Genomic DNA, 22,974 nt, shown 5'->3' with positions numbered 1-22,974 from the left:
CTCGGCTGCCACACAAATGGCCCTTGGCTGCGCGCCCTCTGCATGCATGCGCAGTTATGTGAACATCAGCGTATATGCATAAAAATATACGCACACAAAAGTAAACATATATATATATATATATAGACATATATAGATATAGAAAAAGATATACATATATACACCGGTAGACACCGGCTGTTGTGGACCGAATCTAGCGCGCAGAACAGCCACAAGACTCTGGTGGCTCGACTGTTTGGGGCAACGCCGCATCCGCGGCACCGGCTCTGGTGGCGGCCCCCCGGAATGCAGGCCGCTGCTGCAGCGGTTCACACAGAGACAAAGTCAGGCAGCGACGAGTTGAGGGACTCAAAAACCGGTTTCAGCTTGTGTGGCCGTGGACTGTCTATCAGACGATGCGTCAGTCGCCGTGTAATGCGTTCAGGCAGCGTGTATTCACGGCCACCTTCGGTGTGCACGGGCCTGTTCGCTGGCTTGGATCTGGTTCGCCATTTGAATGGCCTCGGCAGGAGACAGCCCAGGATGTTCTTGGAGAATTTGCGTCATGTACCTCATGCGCTCCGCTGGCAAGCCGCCGTCGCCCCTCACCAAGGCCTCGTCTTCCTCTTCCAAGGCGGACTTTGGGCGGCGAGCGTCACCGTTTTTCTTCCTCCGCGGCCCTGCCGTCGCGTCGGCTGTTTTGGCTTCCCTTGTGTCTTTCTCTCGCCCTGACTTCTCCCGCTTCGCCGCAGCGGCTCCAGTCTCTGTCGCACCTGCATCGCTGTTCGCACCGGCCTGCTCGGCTCCTGAGATTGCCCCGTCCTTGTCTCCCGCGCGCGCGGCAGAGTCGGTGCCTCCGTCGCCAAGCCGGTGCCCAGTCACACCGCCTTCCGACGGCGGGAAGTCGTCTTCCTCCTCGGTCTCCTCCTCCTCCTCTGCAACAGTTTCGTCCTCTGACTCGCTTCGCTGACTGCGAGACGACGTCACCACTCCTTTTCCGCGCGTGCCCCGGAACGCGCGCGAGGCCCGCGCCGCCACGCCTGCTACCCCCCCAGCCGCGCCGGGTTTTCCGCCGGGAAAGCCGTAAACTTGGTTCGTCTGGAACTCGTTCCTGCGCAGCTGGTAAGTCAAGTCTTCCTTTTCTTCACGCAGGCTGGCGAGCTGCGCCCTCTGGCGCGCTGTCATCTTCTTGTCCTCCTCTTCGCTGGCGACTTCGAGCTTCTCAAGCGCCCGCAGCTTGCGCTCGACGGCGCGTAGCTCGGCTACCAGCATCTCGCGCTCCTGCGCCAGTTCCTGCCTCCACTTGTTCATCTTCTTCTCTTGAGAGCGCCGCTTGAACCAGCTGTAGGCCTCGCCCATGGCGAGCAGCAGAAAGGACGCCACAGCCGTGCTCACGGCGTGCTGTCCCACCATCTTCCACATGCTGCTCTTCTCCTCCGGGGCCTGTACACCCGCGGCGGTCGCGGGGGGCAGCGCAGCAGCGCCCGCAGACGCCGGGTAGAGTACCGGGGCGCCCTGCGAGCCGGGCGTCGGCGCAACCGCGTACACCGACGCCACGTCGAGGTTGTAGAATCGGCCGTCCTCCCCTTCGACCCGGAGCATCACGCTCTTGATGTTGCCCGGCAAATGTCCGCCTCCCGGCGACAGCGGAGACACCCCCAGAGCCGTATCCGAGCCCTCCGCGAAGGAGAAGTGCGGCACGGAGGAAGCGTAGCTGTGGGTGTTCGCCCCCGAACTCGACGAGGACGCATGCGCGCGCCGGTCAGACGGGCTCGAGGTGGAGAGCGAGAGGTGAGAAGCGTGTGCCGGCGACGACGTCGGTGTCGACGTCGGCGGCAATGAGAAGCACGAAGACGCAAGAAAGAGTACACACAGAGAGGCTGGCACAGCGAAAAGCGTAGACACTCGCGAGAACGCAGGAGAGAAAGACAGCAGCGACAGGCGCTTCCCCGACGAGCTGCCAGCGAGACGCCGGGCGTACGCGTCCGCGGAAAGCGACGACGCGCGCGCAGGCGCCACCATCTTGTCCGCGCGGGTCTACACACAAGCTCGAGCTGGGCGGCAGTCCAGGACGCGGGCGATGCAGAGGCAGCGGGTGCGGACGAGCGGACGGGGGGGAAGGGGGAATGGGGTCACGAATGCGCCAGTCTGCGGCAAGCGCTTCAGCGAGGAGTGTTCTGCGCAGAAAGAAGTCAGCTCTGCACGCAAATCTTCTGGCGCACGAATGACTAGCCAGCGTGCAAAGGAAACGCACGTCGCGGGGCCCACGCACAACTCCCTGCGACAGGGCATTGAAATCGAAACCCTGTAGGCACTGTGAGGCGCGAGGCTGACTCAGCGTCGCGTGCACTGCGCGTACAACGAGCCACACGGGGCCAGAAGACACAGCCCCGCTCCGGCAGGCAGGATGCCGACGCATGCAGGGCGAAGTCTGCCAAGAGGCTAGTCTGCGGCCGCTGCGCTCCTGCCTGGAGCGTCTCCTCTGGGGCGGCCGCCGACAAGAGTGTCCGCGTCAAGCCACCGGTGACTAGCGGAGCAGCGCGAAAGCCTCTGCTGGCGCAGTGAACCTGAAGGGAGCTCCGTGGAAACCCCTCGCCCGACAAAGCCTCGACGGCGGGCGCAAGCCTTCGATCGCGTGCCGGCGTCGAGCTCACCGCGCACCGAGTCTCGTGCGGACGCCGGGAGGAAAAGACAAGAGCACCGAAAAAAGGCGCATGCAACGAAGCCGCCGTACGACGGTATCTGGCCTCAGGCCTCCACCGCGAGAACGACCAACAAACCGTGAACGGAAGAACGGCGCAAGTGGGGTCAGCGCAGGTGAGGGGTGGGGGAGGAGAGGGGGGAGGATTTCCGCTAGGAAGAGAGTGGCTCGTCCTTTGAAATGGAGAAGCGTCAGCAGCGCATGCACTCGCGAAAGCGTCACCGAACGGCGAAAAGAGAGGGCTTTCCTTTCCGCGCGGACACGAACACACAAAAAACTGCGCCAGCCCTGCCGAAGGAGCGGCTCGTCGCTGTGCAGCGAACGTTCTCACGGCAAGCTCGCGGGGAACAAGGTCTCGCGTCGAAAGACCTCCCGGACGCGAGTATCAAATTGCCTTTCCCTCAAGTTCGAACGAGGCGCCATCGCCGAGTGGGCAGGCTAAAAAATCTTTAAGTAGTGCCGCTCGCTCAGCAATGCGACGCCAGACCGCCAGCCGACCGGCCTCACACCACATGCGCAGGCGCCTGGGAATTTGAGCCTCGCGACTGCGATGAGCGCGAGCCGCTCCGCCCCGCAGCGCAGGAGAAGAGCTGTCGTGTCTGCAGTTGCGCGTTTCTGAAGTTCTGCGGGGATACATAGTTGATTCTGCATGCTTCTCAGGAGGCAGAGAAAAACGAAAAGTTTGCAGATGCTACGGTGCACGCGTGGCTGCGAGCAACAGCGGCGCTCTCCCCTCCGGCGATTGAGCGGTGAAGCGAGTTTAGTCTCTCTCTCGACTTGCCTCTCAGTGAGCTGGCGCGAAGGCCGGAGACTCTGCGGCTCGACTCGCGCGGAGTGCAGGGCTCGAGGCAGCGGCTGCTCCCTTTCAGAATCCAAAGATCCTCCTCACTCTCTCTGCGTGGAAACAGTGCAGGAGGCTGAACACTCGCGGAACAGAGCGGGTAGGAAGAGAAGGTCTGCTCCAAGGTTCACCCCGTGCGCGCGCCGGCCCAACTCTCTGGCGAGAGCTGGGCCTGCGGATCCGCGGCGCCCTGCGCTCTCTAGCGGGGGACTGGGCCAGAGCGCGGAGAAAAAAACCTGATGGAGAGTTGCTTTCCTGTCGTCGCGCGGGAAATATGTAGTCGCAGCGAAGAGAGGTGCGGAGCCGAGGCGGGAGGCGGAAAAAGGAGACCGAACGGGCAAGCGCGCAGTGCGTTGAGCCGCCATCGCGCCGCGGAGCACGCAAGTCTCCCGCGAGACAGCACACGGGCGGAGCACGCGCTTTTGTTCAAAAACGCGTGTACCAAACGACCCAGCGTTGGCTCTAGATTCACAGGACGCATGCATGAGCTGCGGAAGGTGATGATAGAGGCAGTCTAGATGGGGTGTACAGCGGTGCGCCAGCAAACGCACGCCTCCACTTGGAACGACTTTTCTGCGTAGGGCAGTGAAGCAAGCCCAGATCCCCGTAGTCTCCTCTCACGTCACTTTCCCTCTTCTATGCTCCTTCACCTCGCAAGTCGTATCACACACAGTGTGACGCAAGGCGCAGATCCGCGGATGAAGACGTGCCGGCTGATCCAGGGAACTGCGAGCGGTTCGCGGCACTGAGCCTCCTGGCGCGGGAAAATCCTCTACTTTTGGCACGAGAAGCGCTGCCTCCTTCACAGATATGTGTCACCGCGGACCGTCAGTGGAGATCTGGAGTTCTGTGGGTTATTCTGCGGTGGAAACTGCTGTCGTCTCCTTCCTCGCGCGTTTTGGTTCGCGATCTTCACTCTCTCTTTTCGCTCTGGACTAGCCCAGGAGACTAGGACGAAGAGAGTGCAGCGCACGCACAGAAAAACTCGAGAGCAGTTTTCTCAACTCTCAGTTTGGCTTTTCTGACGACGCCCGAAGGGATGCTGACCAGCAGGATAACCTGAGCACTGATCCGAGAAGCGACCAGGCGCTCGATTGTTGTTCTTCTGCCGTCGGTGTCAGTAGACAAAAATGTAGCATTTTCGTCCAGGTTCTAATCCACCCGATAGTTTCCCCTTCCTTATATCCCTGCTAGGCAAGATGCGCGTACCTTGCCCGCTGCCTCATGCTGGCTGCCCTTCGTTCGAGAGGAAAGGCTCCGTTCAACGGAGCCGCGTCTCTCTTCGGTCTTTGCTCGTTTGCTGCCTTGGCTTTGCGTGCCTTTCGCTTTTTCTCTCGGCCGTCGAAGTCGGGGCGACCGGCTGGTTTTTCCGCTTCCTGCCGCTCCAGAGACTCGAGCATGCGCGCCTCCACGCCTTGAAGCAGCAGCAGGCGCGAGCGACTGGAGGCGGAGGCGGAGACAGGGGAACACAGGCCGCCTCCTCTCTCCGGAGTCCAGGCCCTGCCTCGCTGACCGGCTTCTTTCGGCGCTTTGTTCTCGCGTTCCAAAGGTCTGCGAGCCGTGCGCAAGTCGTGCTCGCATGGCGACACCGCAGCGAGGCTGCAGGCCGGCCCGAGGGGGAGGCGGAAGAGCGGCGAGGCGCGAGCGAGCCGCGAGAGAGAGCGCCGCGAGCCACTGAGAAGCCGGAGGCAGGCGAGACAGAGACACTGCGCTTCGAAGAGGGCTGGTTCGAACAGCCCCTCGACCACGGAAATCCTCTTGTCTTCAACCGCCCGAGTCACGAAGCCTGGAAACAGAAGTTCTTCAGCGCCAAGAGGGAGCGGCGAGGCGCCGCGCCGAACTGCTACTCTAGCGCAGCAAAAAATGCAGAGAAAAATGGCGGCAAATCAGGGAAAAACATCCAAAGCGAGGACGAGAAGGAAGGGTCTGCAGGCCGCAAGCGCCAGATGCGAGAGAACTTTAGTGCGGGAAATGAAAAGGAAACGGAAAAAGAAAACTGCCACAGAGAGCCGATTCGGCCTATTTTCGTTTACATCGGCGGAGAAGGGCCGCTCTCGTCAACGGACGTTAGAGAAGGTGCGCAGTCACGCGACAGTTTTTCCAATATGCAGAGAGTGATTACATGTCTGTATCGACAGGTACAATTGTATTTGCATGCATGTGAAGACTTGTGCGTGTCCCTACACACCACTTTGTCGATGTATGAGTATCCATAGAGGGATCCAGATGCCTAAGATACAACCAGAGATGAAAATAGACCGAGCTGTTTGAAAACATGCACGATTTGTTCTGGGCGACGTACGCCGTACTGAAGTCATACCCATATATATATATATATATATATATATACTCATATATATATATAGAGAGAGAGAGAGAGAGAATCCTCTGCAGTGTGTTGCATACAAAATTCGTTTGCGCGGCAAAGGGATCGGCCTTCTCGGATGCTGTGCATGGCGGAGGACGATATTTGCCGTGGACGATGCCACATATTTTTGTAAACGCATCTGCGGAGACTCCAGATGCCATAATCTCCTCCCAACCGCGGAGGCGGAAGCATAAAGAGATAGTCTTTGTTTTCTTACTTGTTTGGAAATGCAACTGCGTCCCTAGTTTGCCTTTTCTGTTTGTCGTTTTAGGCCTTATCGCCGAAATGGGCGATGTATTCGGAGCGGATCTGTACGCGCTGGAGCATCGGTACTACGGCGCCTCGCATCCGCGCCCGGACTCGACAGTCGCGAATCTCCAGTGGCTCACTTCGCATCAGGTTCGCGCGTTGTCTTTTCCTCTTATGGAGCATACCCGTGTCTCCAGCGTCGACCGAATGCAGAAGAGCGGTCTCCACGAGGCAGCGCGTGCGACTGGGGCCTTCGGGTGTCTGGGAGTGGCGTTCTCCGCTTTTCGAGGAAAAAACGTGTGGAGGGAGATGACTGTGGTCACTGCTGCTGTTGGCAAACGAGTATAACACAAATGAATCTGAAAGCGGCACTTTGACACAGAGAGTCATATACATGTTTATGTTTATATATGACTCTCTGTACACGGATATATATATATATATGGGGGTATGTGGTGCGTGGCTCGCTGTGTGGGCAAGGATCTCGGCGTGCGCATCTCTTCCCACCTGCGTGCGTAAATATGTGTGGCATTTTCGTTTTTTCAGTTCTTTACTTTCTGCGTTATTCTCTCGCTCTGCGATCGTTTCAGGCGCTGGGGGACCTCGCGGCCTTCGTCGCGTACGTGAAGCGGGACGCGGCAGAGTCGCACGCGGAGGATCTCAGTCCAGCGGACATTCCGGTGATTGTGTTTGGCTGCTCATATCCTGGTAGGTCTCCTTATTACAGGTATCTGTTGTGTTGTGCCATACCGAGAAGGCCTGAACGCTCGCCCTTTCGCTGACTCGTGAGCGCGTGTGGTGCCTCTATCTGACAGGACTACCTGTAGAAAAAGGAATGATTTTTTTGGTGTATGAACAAACATACTCTTTTCTGAGTGCCTGCATGTGCACGGGGGCCAAGCGTGACCAGCGAATAGACGGAGCCTCTAGTCATACGACACAGCTTACAGACATGTATAAAATATATCAGTGAAGTATGGGGCGTAGATACATAATGGCGTGAGCGTTGTGAAGCACCTCACCCCCGCAGGCCTTTGAGTAAATGGATAGTCATACAGAGCCCGCTGCTAAACTGGACGCCCTCGGACGCAAATTCACAGCCTAAAATCCCTCTCCACGCATGTCCTTCTAACTATATATATATATATATATATGTCGGTGTGCATGTCGGTGATTCCTGTTGACACACAGGTGTCCATTTTTCGGGAGTTGCTGTTTCTCGTCTGCCTCTTCTGTCTCCTGCAGGTTCCCTCGCAGCGTACGCGCGATCCAAGTACCCCGCCTCGATTCTGGGCGCGATTGCATCTTCCGCCCCGGTGCAAGCTTCGGCGGCCTTCACGGCCTTCGACGCAACTGTCGGCCGCGTGCTGCCCGCCGCCTGTCGGGACCGAGTGAAGGCGGCGACCGCGGTGGTGCAGCGGAGAGTCTTTGCCGGCGACGCCGAGGCGGTAAGCCGTGCGGACTGCGGGCGAGCAAAGGCGCGGCGACGCACGCATGCTTCCCACTCCTCAGACTTGAAACGGACGCAACGCACACACACTCCACGCAGGCGGCTTCGCGCGCGCCTCCGCCACAGGGGAGGAGGGGAGGGGAGGGGGGGTGGGGGAGGGGAGGGGGGTCAGGCGAGAGATGGGTTCGAAGAAAGGAGGCGTCTACGCGGACAACTCTGTGAGGCTGTGACGCGGTCTCCAGAACCATAGTGGAAACCTATTTGGGCTGTGTATGCGGGCGCGGAAGTGTAAGGCGGTAAGCGCCGCTTGTGTAAATCAGTGAATAGAGGAGATGTTAAGAGGTGAGGCGCTCAGATGTATGTGGTCTGCCAGGCGGAAACCGCGGCGAAGTTCGGATGTGGCGCGGACGTCCCCATGAAGACACACGACCAGCGCGTGGCGCTTCTCTACGTCATTGCCGATGCTGTCGCAGAGTCGGTTCAGGTATCTTGACTTCCTCAGAGCTTTGCCTTTTGATTCTGCGATACGGCTCTCCAATTTCTTTCTCAGTTCTCTCTTCTTGCTAATGTGTTTCATTTCCTTTCTTTCCGCGGCCTGCTGGTCGCAGTCAGCGTGCGCAGTCCAGCATGCAGATGTATACATATACATACATACATACATATATACATACATACATACATACATACATACATACATACATACATACATACATACATGTATATGTCTGTGGTAGCTTCTTATATCCATACGTATGTATACAGGTACCTATATATATTTCAGTGAATACGTGGATTCTGCAGACCGGTGGACACACGCCAGAGGTGTGGCATACCAGTGTTATGGGCATGCACGTATATGAAGCAAAATTAGCAAAACGGGAGAGGATGTCAGACAGCACACCATAACGGTGCGAAGGGCGCCAGGTGCCCGTCAAAGAAAATGAACGAGACGGAAGGCAGGTGGGGCGGTTCCTACTGCGCATGCATCGTGCGGGTCCTGAACCCAGATGCCGTGCTTTCGCATGCCAATGCATATACATATATTTTTCCATATCTACATATATATACATTCATTTGCAGAGGCCGTCAGCATCTTCCCGATGGTGGTACGGGTGTGGCAGGATGCCGTGCTACGCGACCAAGCCCGCCTCAGCCTTCACCCCTGCACTTTCCGCGCATGCACATGTGTGTCTCCTGTAATGCGCGGATGGGAACGTTGATGACTAGATGTTTGTGAGATCCCTGGTGCACCTTCGCGCCTGTTCAAGGGCGCCCAAAGCTGTGAGACTCTGTCTGCTGCAGTACAACCGCTATCCCAAGCGGCCGTGGATCGAGAAGGTCTGCTCATGCTTCCCTGAGGACGCGGACTCGGAACCCGAGACCGGTGCGGCCGTGTCTCGCGAAGGAGAGGAAGAGGAGAAGGAAAACGCCAGGCGCGGCGACGAGGCAGCAGCCGAAGAAGCACGCGCAGCGCGGCGGGACGACAGGCTCGTTGACGGTCTCGCGAAGGCCGTACAGCTGATGCTTGGCGAGCTGAAACTGACATGCAAGGACTCGAACATGCTGCAGCTGACAGACACGCGATTAGGTAAGATGTGTAGGGTGCGAGCGGCCGAATTGCCTCTCTAGGCCTGCTCTGGTTCGTCCTCTTCTGCTCGAGTTTGGCAAGCATGTGTTCCCCGACTCCTGGGCTGCGGGACTGTCTCTGGTTTGCGGTTTTGTGTCCCTTTTCTTCCGCAGTTTTGGATTCTGGTGTCTTTCGTGCGTGGCGGCGTATTCGTGCCGATGCAGTGAGTCCGTGAAGAGCCGCGTTTCGGGCCCGCGAATCACCTCATCTTTCGTCTTTCGTTCTCGTCTCTCGTGTTTGCTTGACTCTTCCTGTCGTGCGGACTCAGTCTCAAATGGTGCTTTTTGCGTGCCTCGTATTCACGTTTTCCTCTCCCTTTCTGATGCTGCGTCGCGCAGGGCCGCAGGCATCGAGCAGCGCCCGTCTGTGGATGTGGCAAAGCTGCGCCGAGTACGGCTTCTGGCAGGTGAGTCTCTCTCTCTTTCTGTAAGCAAGCTACAGGGGGGGCGCATGCGTCATTTTATCTGAGTATTCATCGAGACGCATGCGTGACATCGACGCTTATACGCGTTGTGCGTATTTGGCTGTTAGTCAAACTAGGTAGAGGCGCCGGGCGTATTCCGGGGCTCGGTAGCGAAACGAAATCTCCGCGCGATTGTGTGTTATGACTTGTTCAACATGTGCCTGATTGTGTTTACACAGCCACGCAACTCCGAGATTGTAGGCAGCTCTACGTCGCTGCATACGTCGATTCCCGTGTGTATGTGTTTATGTTTTATATAGGAGAAGAGACATAGCTATCGATGTATTTACAGGTATTCGAGCCACCGATACGTGGGAGGTGCCTTTATTAGATGTGGATGCACGATTCTGATTATCTACCCATACATATATATATATATATATATAACTATCTATATATATGCGATATGGTCTGCAAGGGTAGGTCCTCCCTCCGGCTGTACAGGGAGGTCTGTAAATGTCATTTGATGTGTTTGTCGGCGCTTTGCGAGTTTTTTCAGGTGGCTTTCAAGAACAGCGTCCGGTCCCCCCTGATCGACCTTAAGTGGCACATGCGCATGTGCAATGCGCTCTTTCCTCTTCCGGCAGGTAGTCACGACTTTTGCCTCGATTTGTTTTCTCCTTCTCACGGCCGTGCCTCGGGCTCCTTCTTTCTGCGTGATACATAAAGGGCGAGGCTTTCCTTCACTGGCGCACAGCATTTTTTTCCGTGGTTTTGTTAGCCGCTTGTGCGAATCTGGGGCCGAGACGTCGCCGCGACCGGTGAGCCTTTCGGTGTGCTGCAGCGTGCGAAGCAGGGGTTTCGCTTTTTTGTTCGTTTCTGTGCAGGGAGTGAGTTCAGCACAGACGTGGTCAGCGAAACGAACGTGTGGACGGGCGACAAGACGCTGGCGGGCGTCGGCGCTGCGACAAACATCCACTTCACAAACGGAGAATATGACCCCTGGGCGCCTCTCTCGGTTACTGAGGTCCCGCCGCGTGCAGCAGTGCGCCAGGGCCTCTCTTCCTTCATTGTGCAGGTTAGTTCTCCCACGCATGGCGCTCAGTGCTTTGGCAAGCCTGGGATGCCCTTTTCTGTTCGAGGGAAATGGCTATCACTAGAACTTTGTGTGTGTCCTCTGCTTCCAAAAGGCTCGCGCTTTTTCGCGATTGCTGTTTGGTTGGATGACGTGTGCGCATCTCTATGCGGTCGTAGGAGGTATTCTGTAGTGTATGAGCATGTATATTCATGTGTTTGAATGCAGCTCTGTTTAGTGTGTCGGCGCAGCCCGGGCTAGGCAGAGAGAGAGAAATAGACATGCGTAGAGAGGCCTGCAGGAAAGTGAATAATCGTTGTCCCTGTGCGAGAGCGATGGAGTCAAAATGAGTATAAGGGTGACAAAGATAAAACATGTGTGTAACCGTATATAATTTACACGCCTGCAGTCATACTTTTATGTGAGTTTTCATGTAGTGCTGGCGCATGCGTGTGAACAGAACGGCAGTCACTGCAACGACTTCTACGCGTACGAGGAGGGCACAGAGCCTCTGCCTGTCATGGAGGCGAAGGCGCGCATTCAGCACGCGATTCGCCTCTGGCTGGAGGAGTTTCGCGCGAGTCGCCAGCAGCTGAGAGAGAAGAAAGCGAAAGCAGAAACGTCGCACCTTTCCTCTTCAGCTGCACCTGCAGAAAGCGAGCTCTGAAGAGAGCTTCTTGTCCTGTATTTCTCGGTTGTGGATGTGCCGTGGTCTGTGGTATTGAGATGAAGGTTTTCGCGAGTCGCCGTCCCAGCATCCGTGAGCACTGCGGGTGTCTTGCTTTCTCGCTTTTTTGTGAGTGCCTTCAAAGGTCTGCGCGCGTTTGTGCCTGCAAGGGGGGCTTCTCTTCTACGTTTCATTCGTCTTAGTCATGTTATATTTTCATCGCGAGCTGTCTCGAGCCGGAACTTCACAGGGATATTTGGCACTGCAGGGGTTTTCAGGTGGTGAGTCTGCGACAGGCGCACTCTCGCTTATTTTACTTTCTTCGATTTTCGCGGAGAGAGGCAGTTTGCTTCGCACGCTCTCCTCAATGATGTGATGAATTCTGCTGCCGTCGTCTGGCGCAGTGCGCGGACCGTCTCGCAAACAGACTGAATCAGCGGAGCGGCAGATTCTTTGTACGCAGACGTGGAGGTCAACTGACCACGACTGTGCACATGTGCGAATTCATATTCATGAATGTATCAATTTATGAATATAACTATGTACTTGTATTCATATATGCATATGAGAGAGCTATTGCTGGATGTAGGCGTACGTGTGGATATCTGGGAGTGTGCTACCCATGCAGATTCAGTCTCTTCACGCTGGTATCTAGAAAACTCCTGATTCTACGGAGGCGCACGCGTGTGGCTCCGTTTCTCTGTGTGAATGATGTGTGCGTTCATGATGTGTGCGTTCAAGCTTCCTCCTGTATTCTCGTATCTAGTCTGAGCGGGTAGCCGGATCCAATAGAGCCCGTCTATCTTGCTTGGTCGTGTATGTTTGTGCAACCGCAACTCCTTGCGTCTGCGGGAGATTCGCGTCTGTCTTCTCGCTTCCAAGTCGCCATGGATCTGTTCTCTGCGGCCGCCTCACCGCGAACAAGCCGGCGCTCCTTCGCGAGGAGGAACAGTGATGAGCGCTCGCCGCTCTCCCCTCCTCCGTTGTCACACGCGACTACAGTTGGCATCGCAATGTTCAAAAATATGGGCAGCAGTCAAGTTTTACCTCATTTGCAATAAAAGAGGTGCAAATGGAAGACTGTTGTTAGTGATGTGCATAGGCTTCAATTGACGAAGCCAAGGAGGTTCGCGCATGTTCACGGGAGACGACGTCCTTTAGAAGTCGCTTCTGTTTGAAGGGGTAGCAAAAACAAGAAGGGATTCCGAAAAGCTAAGAAGAACGATAAAAAACAGAAAACGAAACAACACATGACAGTTCCGTGTTTGCGTTTTTTCCTTCCAAACCCTTCTAAGAAGAGTCTAGTCGCACGCTCCGCTGCAGTTGCGATCGGTGTACATCTCATTTAGAAGCCCGAGACAAGTTAAGTTCCATTGCTGGATATCGCCAGGCGCCGAAAACCGCGCGCGTAGGCATGCACATTCCCTGCATGTTAGTGTGAGCAGAGGAATCTGGTGGTGCCTCCATATGCATGCACATCGGAAGGTGAGTAGTAGCACTCTTATGCGTAGGTGCTCACTGGCGAACGTCTCGCGTGTTGAGGCTGTCGCCTAAACCCTAAATCCTCCCTACGTGAAAAAGTGTAAAATGCTTAACCGCAACCGTACTATGCAGGGGGGCCTTTCGAGGGTCTCGAGACGATTTGCTAGCTGGCGGGCAGCTGCTGCGCGCTTGAGCCTCTTGCTCAGCTGCTCGTCTCCTCTGTAGGCCGGGATGACGGCGAGGCTGGACTCGCGACAGCGGATACTCTGTCGGCGCTTTTCCGCGGACGTGCGGCTGTCGGGTCGATTCCAACAGCCGCAAAGAACTCTTCGCGGAGCTTGAGCAGCGTCTGCAAACCCAGTCAAGCGCCATATGTAGGAAGACTACTTGATGGCCTACATAGTCAATTGCGTGGCGGAGTTCTTTCAACTGAGAAACGCCTCGGACGCAGAGCCCGCCCCGCGACCCAGCTAGGGACACACCAAGGCGAGCAGTTGTGTACGCGCCTTTAGAAGAGGCCTTTCTCCCCTTGCTTTCCTGTTTTCGCTGTTTTCTGTCTTAACTCTATCGTCTCGGGGGTGGGAGTGCACGCGGAGTCCACCTCGCTCACAGGCGCTTGACGGAGGCTGTCGCCTCGTGTCGGTCTTCCAGGTTACAGAAAAGTTCTGCATGCCCTTCCCGGCTTCTTTCCGCTTCTAAAGGAAACATTATTTACCTCCGGCGTCGACAGTTTGCCTTTCGCGGGCTCAGCCGCTTTACTAGCCGCAGACTTCTCTTCGGATCTGCGCGCTGAAAAGAAAACCGCAAGCGCAGAAACGTGGTGTCAAAGCACTCGGCACACCGAGGAAAGACGACAGCGTCTCCCTTCGATCTGTTCCCAAGCAGTTCTCTATCGAAAGGCTCTCCAAATAGAGTGCGCGTTCGTAGGTTACCATGGCCGTGGGAGTTTCAGCAGCGCAACCGGAGGGCGAAAACTATCAAATCCATCGGCGTACGCGGGGTTCTATGCTTAATCGCAACGGCTTCAAGCGTGGCTGTTGTAAACTCAGGAGCGCCAGGTCGCTCCTGCGTGTCTATCTGCGCATTCCGGAAGGCTAAAAAGCCTGGAAATGCTTGAGGCTGTGCTCAACTCAGCAAAACGCAAGGATTGAAGCGATACCTTCTGCCTGTCGCCGGGACTGCTCAATGTTCTTTTCCCGCCGGGTCTCTCTCTCAAACATCTGAGAATCCACAGAGGCGAAAGATGACGTGCGACAATTGTGTCCCGGTCCGCAAATTCAGCGACGAGAACTGCATTCTCAAAAAAACAAAATGCCTCTCCGCCCCTGCAGCGGTTCATCCACGTGCGTAGGTTCACGCATTCCTGCGAGATTCATCGCATGCAAACAACGGAGGACATCGTACTCCCGGCAGTCTCTCGAAGCCATCAAGTTTTTTTCAGATACACGAACTGGTTTTCACTCACTTGCCCCACGGCGACCTTCTCGTTGGCGGCCGCCACGTGGAGGCCCTCGCAGAGCTCCAGCAGGGTGACGGCGCCGTTTGAGTCTCCGACTGCCACGTGCTGTCCTGCAGAGTTGCGGCGGCAACGCAGCGGTTTCAGTCGCATGTGTCGCCGACCAAGTATGCCATGTCACAGACTCCGGCATCCAGAGGGATACTCTAATCCACCGGGGCCGATAGATAGAGAGGGAGACTCGGAAACAGATCGATAAGTAGAGCGATAAGTGAACCACAGGTAGATGCCTAACACGACAGATGAGTGGATGTATATCTTACGCGTCGATGCTTTATATACACAAGTGCAAACTGACACAGATTAAAGAAGTGACGTATGGTGCAGACGTGTGAGGAATAGGCCATGTGAACCTTGAGAACATAACGGATCCCGAGGCACTAAAGCAAGACAGCAAAGGGAAGAAACGAAGGCGACGCGGGGACTCGATTCGTTCGCCGCGTCCTTACCTTGACTCTGCACTGCTATCGCCCACAAGGCTGCGTCAGACACCTGATAGAGGAACGAAAAAAATCGGCTTTTTGTGTCCGCTGCGGTTTTTCTCTATTTTTTTGAGAGCTTTGGGAGTAGGGGCGCGTTTCGCTACAGCGCGGCAGAAGAGAGACTCCGCCGCTAGGCTGGCTAGTCTCGATGGGGCGTGAGTGAGCGTGTTTTACTTCTTATCACTCAAGTATGCAGCAATAGAGTCGTCGGGGTCTCCTGAATCCCCGGAGTGACGGCGTCGGGCGATCACCGAGCACACATGTGCGTGTTGAGAAACCCGCTGAAACGTCAGTCGCAGGCAAGCGTGTCTCTTCGTGTAGGGCCTTCAGCTGCATCCACGCCGGCGTGAATTCGCTGACATCTGCAATGTTTTGCGGTGCTCTTTGTGGTAACACTCCGAGGCGGCGGTCTCACCTTGTGCTGGAACGTGACTTCGTTCTGTCTGTAATAGTAGTCCCAGAAGTCAAGGTACCCGTCTTCTCGGCAAACCTGCGAGGCTCAATGACGAACAGAGAGTCGACCAAAGCGTGACAGGCACGCTTTTCGTCGCGGGGAAAGTTCCCTCTTGGTTCCCGTCTCGTTCGACGCTTATGCAGACGCATCTTTCCGTATCCGCTTGGAAACCTCCGGAGTGAGAGCGCGTTATAATGCGTCGAGGTGTTGGAAACATACAAAAATATACCTCATTTACGTAATATATATATATGATTGATGCTATGAGCGGCGGATGCGACCGCAGCCATGGCAGGTCTAGGGCGGGTACGGCGCCTCTGTCGCCCACTGAGTGGACAAACCCTCTGTAAATGCGGAGTGACCAGGTAACTCGATGGGCTCGAGGCGACAGAAGCATGTATTCGTCGATGTATATCCGTGGACGCATTTGAACGTCCGACGCATGCGCAAGACAAGCTAAATGCTGTCAGCGTGCTGGATGCTTGGCTCTCGCGGAGAGGCAGCCTCTAGGCAGCACTGAGAGCATCTCGAGAAGCGCCTTTGCATCGAAACTGACCATGAACAACCCCGGGCGCGTTGGGCTCCACTGGCAGTTCAGCAGCGGCGCCTGGTGGTGGTCGGAGCTGATGATCGGCGACTTGATTTCCTCCATCCAGATCTGGAAAAGGGAGAAGGAAAAAGCGGACTGCGACGTCCATCGGGATATCGAGAGCAGCGGCAACGTGATGAAGTCGCACAGCGCAGCGGAAAGAGCACTTGCTGTTGAGAAAGTGAAGCTGCGGCTACGAGGTGCCGTAAGGAGCTCCTCTGATGGAGGGGTGAGGCGCAACGCAGATTCCCTGCGGCATGAATAAAGAAATTGCTCGGTAGTCGCGATTCTGGGAGAGGGGCGACTAGGCGCGCGCGAAAAACATTCTAACGAGACACTGTTGAAAGGAGCAGGAGTCTCGCAGCGGACACCTTCCTGCGAGAGCGGAGGCGACTCAAGGACTCCGCAAACAAAACCCAAACTTGTCTGAAGAGATGTGTGTAGAAACACCAGCGACACCGCGACGGGGTGAGGGGCTGTGAGTCGCAGGCGCGGTTCATAGCCGTCTGTGTCGATGAACTGAAGCTTCCTCAGCGCATTCCCTAGAGCGGAAAAACGTTTTGAAACAGCAAAAGGCGCGCAAACGGCCAGCGGCAGCACGGACTTGGAGGCGCTCAAACGCGGAGTGCGGAGCGTTGAATCAGAAATACCTTTGCCGTCCAGTCGCCGACTGTGAGGAAGTACTTGGGGTGGAAGGGGTTTCTCTGAAGGCACAATCCAAGCACTCCATTCTCGAAGGCGTAAAAGTGTTTGGAATTGTCACGGGCGTTAGCTGCATTCTGGATCCATGGGGTCAAAGCTCCGGTCCTCCACAGTTATGCCACCATGAACTTTCTCAGGAGGAGGCTACCAGCACTACTCATCAAAGAACACAGAAACGGAAAACGTACATCGAGGCCTCTCAAGCCGCACACACAGATGTGTATCTCTCGCGCTCATTTCCGCAGGTGGTGTGGATTGAAATCGAATGTGCAAAAGTATTTAGAGAGGTCCCCAGCGTAGATGTCTATTCTCTGCGCTGTAAACAAGATGCAAACGCGCATAAACGCCTCTAGAGTCGAGAGGTGGGGGACTCTTTCTCGAAAGTCAACTCGTTTCTTTTCGCGCACCCGAACAGCGTAAACGGGGCCGTAGTGTTTTCCGGTCTCCTGGCCAAACCTCTGTGCCACCTCGACGGCTGAAGGCAGCATAGGGGCATCTTGTCTTCGGCTCAGGCTGAGGAAGCCTCGTCTGGGGGTCGCTTTCCAGTAAAGCGAAAGATCCAGGGGGTTTCGACAGGGACATGCAGGGGCCTCCTTCTCACTGGAGAGTGTACTGCTCAGCTGTTTATATTTGATGCCGCAGAGAGCTGGGGCTTAACGCGTTGAAATCCCTCAACATGCAGGCCGGCAAAAGGACGTATGCGAACGACTTCATGTGGAGGCAGGGTGTTCAGGCACAGGCAGCGTAGCCCGATAAGCGGTAAACACGCGTAGAGAGCGGGCGTACGGCGTCGGAGAAACTGGAGAAGCCCGACACCCTGAGGCAGAAACGTGGCGCTGCGGGATGAGAATTCGGTTGCTGACGGCAGCAAGTCGCAAGAGAGCTGGCGGCCGTATGTTGAGAAAAGGCAGCCTTCAAGCCTCACATTTGGTGTCTCCCTTCTTCGGCTTTTTCTTCAAAGTCACCGTCACGCCGCGCTCTGTGCCGACGAGGTACTTCGTTGGCTGCCAGGAAGGCAAGCGGGAACAGAAGAAACAGGGAGGGTCTCTAAAAGTGAAATAAAAGTTATCCACACGTGTGCAAGTGACTCGAGCTATTTCCTCTCGCTGAGAAATTGCAGGGCCTTCATGGAGCGCCACCTTTGCATCGTACGCGCCTGTCTGGCGGGGCGGCATGTGTGGTGCGGTGGATGTGACGTGAGGAATTCGGAGCTCCGCAGGGTTTTCAGCTGCGTGTGATGGACTTGAGCAAATATACCTGTGCGAAGGCTGCACAGCACAGATCTCGCTCGTTCTGTGTCTGCATGAAGCCTGATGGCGAGCCCGAGTGAATACAGGTCCTGTCGAAGACTGAGTCTGGCCTCAAGCGAGGTAAACGGCCGCGAAATGAGGTTACCACAGGTTTATATGCGTTGATAATGTCCAGCCTCTGCGAAAGCAGCATCTCGTGTCTGCTCCATAGATGCGCAGTGGCCGCGGAATGTGGCTCCAGTTGAGACCAGCACATGCGCCTTGTGAACTCCACGCATGTTATCAGTCACTATTCTCCTCAATCCTGCACGCCTGCGTCCGCGTCTAGACAGCCAAATATACATATGTGCATATATATATATATATATTCGTATATGCGTGAGTACGTGTGTATGTGTATGTTCTTCGTGGCATGTGTTTTAGTGATTCGCCTTGCTGTGGCGAGTGCTGCTCACTCCGGCGTCGACACTCCATTCGAGGCACATGCCGCCGATCGTCTGCGAGGAGTTGGCGGTGTCGGGCAGCTCGTAGTCTTCCACGGGGGCGGCGAGGTTGCGCGCGTCCCACCAGAGTACGCAGCCGTCTGTGGAGACCGAGACGAGTTCGTTGTTCGTCTTGCTTTGAAGCCTGCGTCATATGCGCGCCGGAAATGCGGAGGAATGCAGGCAGGAGCTCGTATTGAGGCAGAAGCAAGGAAGACGAACAGACGGACAGACCGATAGAGGCGCCTCTTGAGCAGAAGAGACCGCCTGTCTCAGCCGCTGCAGATCGCCTTACCACATGACGTCGTAGACAGGATCGTAGTGGCTCGTTTCCGTCTGAGACGTTTCTGTTGGCTTTGTTCCTTTGCGCAAGTCCCACAAGGCTGGGAAAAAAAGAAACAGTGAGAAGAGACAGCTGCGACGAATGAGGCAGCAGAACAGGGTCGCCAATCGTCGCCCTCGCCTCGCCAGATAGACGAAGCATCCTAACCGGGTGTCTAAAAACAAAAACGCGGTATCTGTGTGATTGCAGAAATACGTGAGCTTGGTTTCGGCCAGGCACCGTTGTCCGCCCGCGACACCGACATGATTCTGGTTTTAACGCAGAACTGATACTGAGCTCTCTGGCCAGTGCGTGTCGGATGACTAAACGCTCGCTCGCCCGCAACAGTCGCCGGTCGCCATATTCTAGAGCTTCGCTGTTCGGCGTTGTGCTCGCTCTGCTTCGTTCGGTGCGCCTGCTGTTGTCTCGACTACCCGTATGTCGCAGTTCTCACCGCTCCGCTCTCTCTGGCGCCTGACTTACAGATGAGCCCGTTGTAGCAGCCTCCCACAATGACGTCCGTGATTTTTGTGTTGTACATGATGGAAACCAGCGGGCTTTGACCGCTCAACGCGGTCAGCGGTGTGTTGGACTGCGTAACGTCCCAGATGTAGGCTTGCGCAGGCATCGGATCCGGCTGTTTCTGAAACCTGAGCACCCATGGAAAGAAACATTAAACCTCGCAAGCACCACTGGCGCCAGCGAGAGCGGCGGGGAAGACAGAGTGCCCTCTTGTTCTCTTTCCTCCGCCTCCTCTTAAAAAGCTCCTGCTCGCCGCCGCAACACCCACACACAGAGGGGCACGAGAACGATGGCTTGCGGTCGTGCTGTGAAGCGTCGGCTACAAACATTGCCGCCGGAGGGGATCCCCCCCTGCCCCCCCCCCCTCCCCCGCACTTGTGAGCCACCTGCGGACTAAGGCCCTGAGCCTCCCGCTCTGCATCACTCAATCGCGCCACTGCTGCAGGATTCCCTAAACCCGAAACGGTACGCGCCTTCAGGGGCGGGAGCCTCACTTCAGAATGGCATAGGCCGCGGCGAACTTCGTCGCGCTTTCGGGATGCCAGGCGATGCACGTGGCGGTGCGTTTGCACTCCGTCACAGGGTCCCTGTCGAGAAAGGCAAAAACTTGGACGCCATGAGAGGGGGGGGGCAACTGGTTACACACTGCATGCGGCGAGACCCGTTTTCCCTTTGTATTCCCCCAGATGCCGAACGCCAACCGTTCGCCGCGCCGAGCTCCTGCTTTGCCACGTCTTTTCGTTATCGTCATTTCTTCATGCTCTCAGCGTGGCAGTTGCTTGGCGCTGAAGGGTTTCGTCTATAGAACGGCTGGGCGGTGCGAAGAAAGTGCGTCACATGAACTGCCAGTGAAATAAAGTGTTGAGAGTCGCACGTTCTGCTCACTTGAAAAGCATCAGAGACTTTGCGGAAAGGTTGTCAGACGTGTTTTGGAAAGTCTCGCCGGCGAAATACTCCTCGAAGATGTCCAAAGTGTCATTCTGCATAAGCGGCCGAGTGGCTTCGGCGCTCAACTGCTTGATAGCCGTAGCGAAGCCTGCGTGGAGCGCGCGCACCGACCCACAGTTACACAGAAATGCAAAGCTGTTGTGTCAGAGCAGAAGTCGAATTCTATCTCGACTTCGGTGTCGCCTTGTTGTCGAGCGATTTTCGCACACTGGGGGCAGGCTGAACTGAGAAGGTGTGTGGAGTAGAAAGCCTCGCTTGCTGCAAATGTGATGACGATTTGAATTTGGATTCTGGCAGTACCGTGGCTCCAGCAAGTGAGACAGAGTGAGCAGAGACGCGCCTCAACGGGGATTCAGCATCCTTGCCTTTTACCCGGGTCGCGGTCTAGGCGCTTCCGCCATTTTGCTGTTTCTTGAATCTCAGAAGGATCCACTTCCTTAGGCCAGCCTCCTTCCACATGCTTCATTCCCTTCGTACCGACGCTGACTCTCTCCGTGTTGACCTACGAAGAATCTCAAATGCAAAACGGGCTTCCTTGATGAACTACACGTGTGACGCCCCACGAGGAACCATCATGCTCGCCAAAGCTTGGATCGACGCAAACGCATTACGCGGTAGAATATCGAACGAAAACGGTAGTACAGGGTTGCCAATATGGAGAACACGGAACTCGCAGACAGCGCTGGAATCGATAGCCGATGTGCATAGCCTTGCCTCCTAAAGGCGGATGAAAAGTAGTCGAAAAGCAAACAGGAGTGAGATGAACTACTTGGCTGCAACGCGTAGCTTGAACCAAGCGCGTAGACTCATTATCTCTCTGCCATCCCGCGAGTCGACGGACGGTTCGTGGTCACTGGCGAGGAAATGTTAGACCTTGTTTGGAGCAAGCAAGCTCTATGGTGCATTAAAAAACGCCTCCGAGTGGCAGATCGTTTTAGATTCGTGTCAATCCTCGAGGACGTCTTTCTGATTCCGCTGGATTCGCAAGTCTTTCTCCTCGCAGTTTGTTAGTGGATCTCTTGGATCGTGCGGGACAAAAACGGAAGACGGCACCCTTCTTTTGACCCCAAGTTCGAAGCATCAGACCGATAGTCTGCTCACCATGTGCTCGGACATTTCAATAATGTTGTCCGACACAAATGTCCGGGGGTTTTTCCACACATACTGTTCCCGCAACTCCGGCTTTTGGTCAATCGCTCCGAGCAATTTAGGCTCGGAAACCTCGAAGTTGCAATGGCGTCCAAACTCCTGTCGGAGCTTGGAGTAGGTGTAGTAGTACTCATTCATGATGTCTTACAGAAAAAAACATTCAGAGTTGAAAGGCTCAGATTGTCTCTCCATAGGGCAGCGGGAGCGCGCAGCTGCAGATGCAGTCGGTGCCGTGTCTGTTACAAGAAATAAAGACTATGAAGCATTTTGAGCATTTCACAGAATGTGAGGTGATGCTTCTGTTATAGCTAGACTACGCTGCACGGCTTGAGAGTTGTCTACTTTAATACATTTAAGAAACATGAAGATGTGAAGTCAGGGGCTACTGCGCGTAGCTGGCCTGATTTTCGGAGTGAAACAACCTGAGACAGAACGCTAGATTGCTGGTCAAGAGCCGTATTCAGAGCCAAAGGGTGGCTACGATTGTCGATGGTCAAGTTAACCAAAGATCCGGGTGAGCCAGTGTGCAAAAACAGAAGAACGCTCACGCGCGCAACCTGTTTGCACCGAATATGCATTCGACTTCGTTTGGTGGCCATTGAAAAGAGGACATGGCCTTCAGAAGGAAGGTATCTGCAGGAGTGGCGCACCGCTGTGTAAGCCAGAAAGCTGTTCGTTCTTATACGAGCAGAAAAAAAGGGCGCATGCTGATATTTTCTCAGCAGGTTACCGCAAAAAGGGGACCGCGTAATATGCGGGCGCGCGATTTCGATTCAGAGAGAAAAATGTCGGTATAGCCGATCTGTACCACATTAAGTGTGGTCTCTTTTCCACGCAGTACACTGAGAACCTCTTTCCTGCTTGCATTCTTGCTTCAGGCGAAAACTGTCGATCAATGGACGTGGGAATGAAGTGAACTCAGCCGACAGAATTCGGCTCACCCGTACATTTTGACGTTTGGCTAGAGGAGCGAAACACGTAGTCCGCTAACAATCTGCAGCCTTCGTCGGTGTGGCGCGAGAAAAAGGGGTGAACACGCATGACAGGCGACCGCCTACAAACGAGGCAAAAAGTGCGTTTATAAGTTTGTGCCTCTTGCGCACGAATATCCGCTTCCGTTGCTCTGGGACGGCTCGATATCGGTTCGAGGCATCTAATTACCGGCAGAAGAAGCGGCTGATGCCCGGCAGTCCACACAGACCAGAGCTTCACCTCGCATGTGGTCTCCATTGGCAGGTTTGACGCACAAAGGGGCGGTAAACGAGGTTTGGCGCTCGCGCGCCGCCTTTCTGTGGTACGCCGTCCCCAACGTGTTGACCATCCCACTCTTACTGTTGTTATACTTGCTTCCCACGATGTTACAAAAAAACGCGCTATAATGGGTTATCTCGCGGCAAGAAATCCTTCAAAGTGCAATGTCGGTACACTCTTCGAAATGATTTGCTCCTGTTGAGCTTCGTTCTTGCAGCCTAAACTGTTCAGCACACTCCGGGTGAATTGCACGCCCCCGCCAGAACCTGTGTGGGCAGTTGGCAGGTGTCAGCGACGTGTAACGACCCGTACTTGTGCGCTGATGGGCCTTACCCGTAGCCTGAGATGCAAGGGTCCGCTCGACTACGTTTCTCTCCCATTTCACTATTTGGATGATGCCAACCGCTTTCGCTGGCAGGTGCTCTTCCAGGATACGACGGAGAGCCGTCGACACCTCAATGAAAT

General features: G+C 55.4%; 4 protein-coding genes across 4 annotated transcripts; 2 read left to right on the top strand and 2 right to left on the bottom strand.

Annotated features, from left to right (window-relative positions):
- Positions 1-435: 435 nt before the first annotated feature.
- On the bottom strand, positions 436-2,001 carry BESB_012930 (uncharacterized protein; the record flags this gene model as incomplete). The annotated part of the gene is made up of 1 exon (XM_029360023.1): positions 436-2,001. One exon carries the CDS (start codon positions 1,999-2,001, stop codon positions 436-438), a length of 1,566 nt encoding a protein of 521 aa, XP_029216690.1.
- Positions 2,002-2,860: 859 nt separating this feature from the next.
- BESB_012920 (uncharacterized protein) lies at positions 2,861-3,133 on the top strand (the record flags this gene model as incomplete). The annotated part of the gene is made up of 1 exon (XM_029360022.1): positions 2,861-3,133. One exon carries the CDS (start codon positions 2,861-2,863, stop codon positions 3,131-3,133), a length of 273 nt encoding a protein of 90 aa, XP_029216689.1.
- A 1,587-nt stretch (positions 3,134-4,720) lies between these two features.
- BESB_012910 (uncharacterized protein) lies at positions 4,721-11,360 on the top strand (the record flags this gene model as incomplete). Its single annotated transcript, XM_029360021.1, has 10 exons — positions 4,721-5,597; positions 6,161-6,288; positions 6,729-6,846; positions 7,384-7,586; positions 7,962-8,072; positions 8,891-9,176; positions 9,554-9,621; positions 10,178-10,265; positions 10,506-10,696; positions 11,154-11,360. 10 exons carry the CDS (start codon positions 4,721-4,723, stop codon positions 11,358-11,360), a joined length of 2,277 nt encoding a protein of 758 aa, XP_029216688.1.
- A 1,684-nt stretch (positions 11,361-13,044) lies between these two features.
- Positions 13,045-21,396, bottom strand: BESB_012900 (putative dynein intermediate chain; the record flags this gene model as incomplete). The annotated part of the gene is made up of 17 exons (XM_029360020.1): positions 13,045-13,191; positions 13,558-13,631; positions 14,002-14,062; positions 14,308-14,411; positions 14,808-14,850; positions 15,256-15,330; positions 15,851-15,952; positions 16,534-16,587; positions 16,993-17,060; positions 17,511-17,589; positions 18,291-18,462; positions 18,613-18,700; positions 19,123-19,289; positions 19,656-19,748; positions 20,047-20,197; positions 20,482-20,611; positions 21,211-21,396. The coding sequence occupies 17 exons, from the start codon at positions 21,394-21,396 to the stop codon at positions 13,045-13,047; spliced, it is 1,794 nt and encodes a 597-aa protein (XP_029216687.1).
- Between the last annotated feature and the right edge of the window lie 1,578 nt (positions 21,397-22,974).

This window comes from Besnoitia besnoiti, chromosome IX (genome assembly GCF_002563875.1).
Source record: "Besnoitia besnoiti strain Bb-Ger1 chromosome IX, whole genome shotgun sequence".
Taxonomy (NCBI): domain Eukaryota; phylum Apicomplexa; class Conoidasida; order Eucoccidiorida; family Sarcocystidae; genus Besnoitia; species Besnoitia besnoiti.
This window is presented reverse-complemented; position numbering and strand designations above follow the sequence as displayed.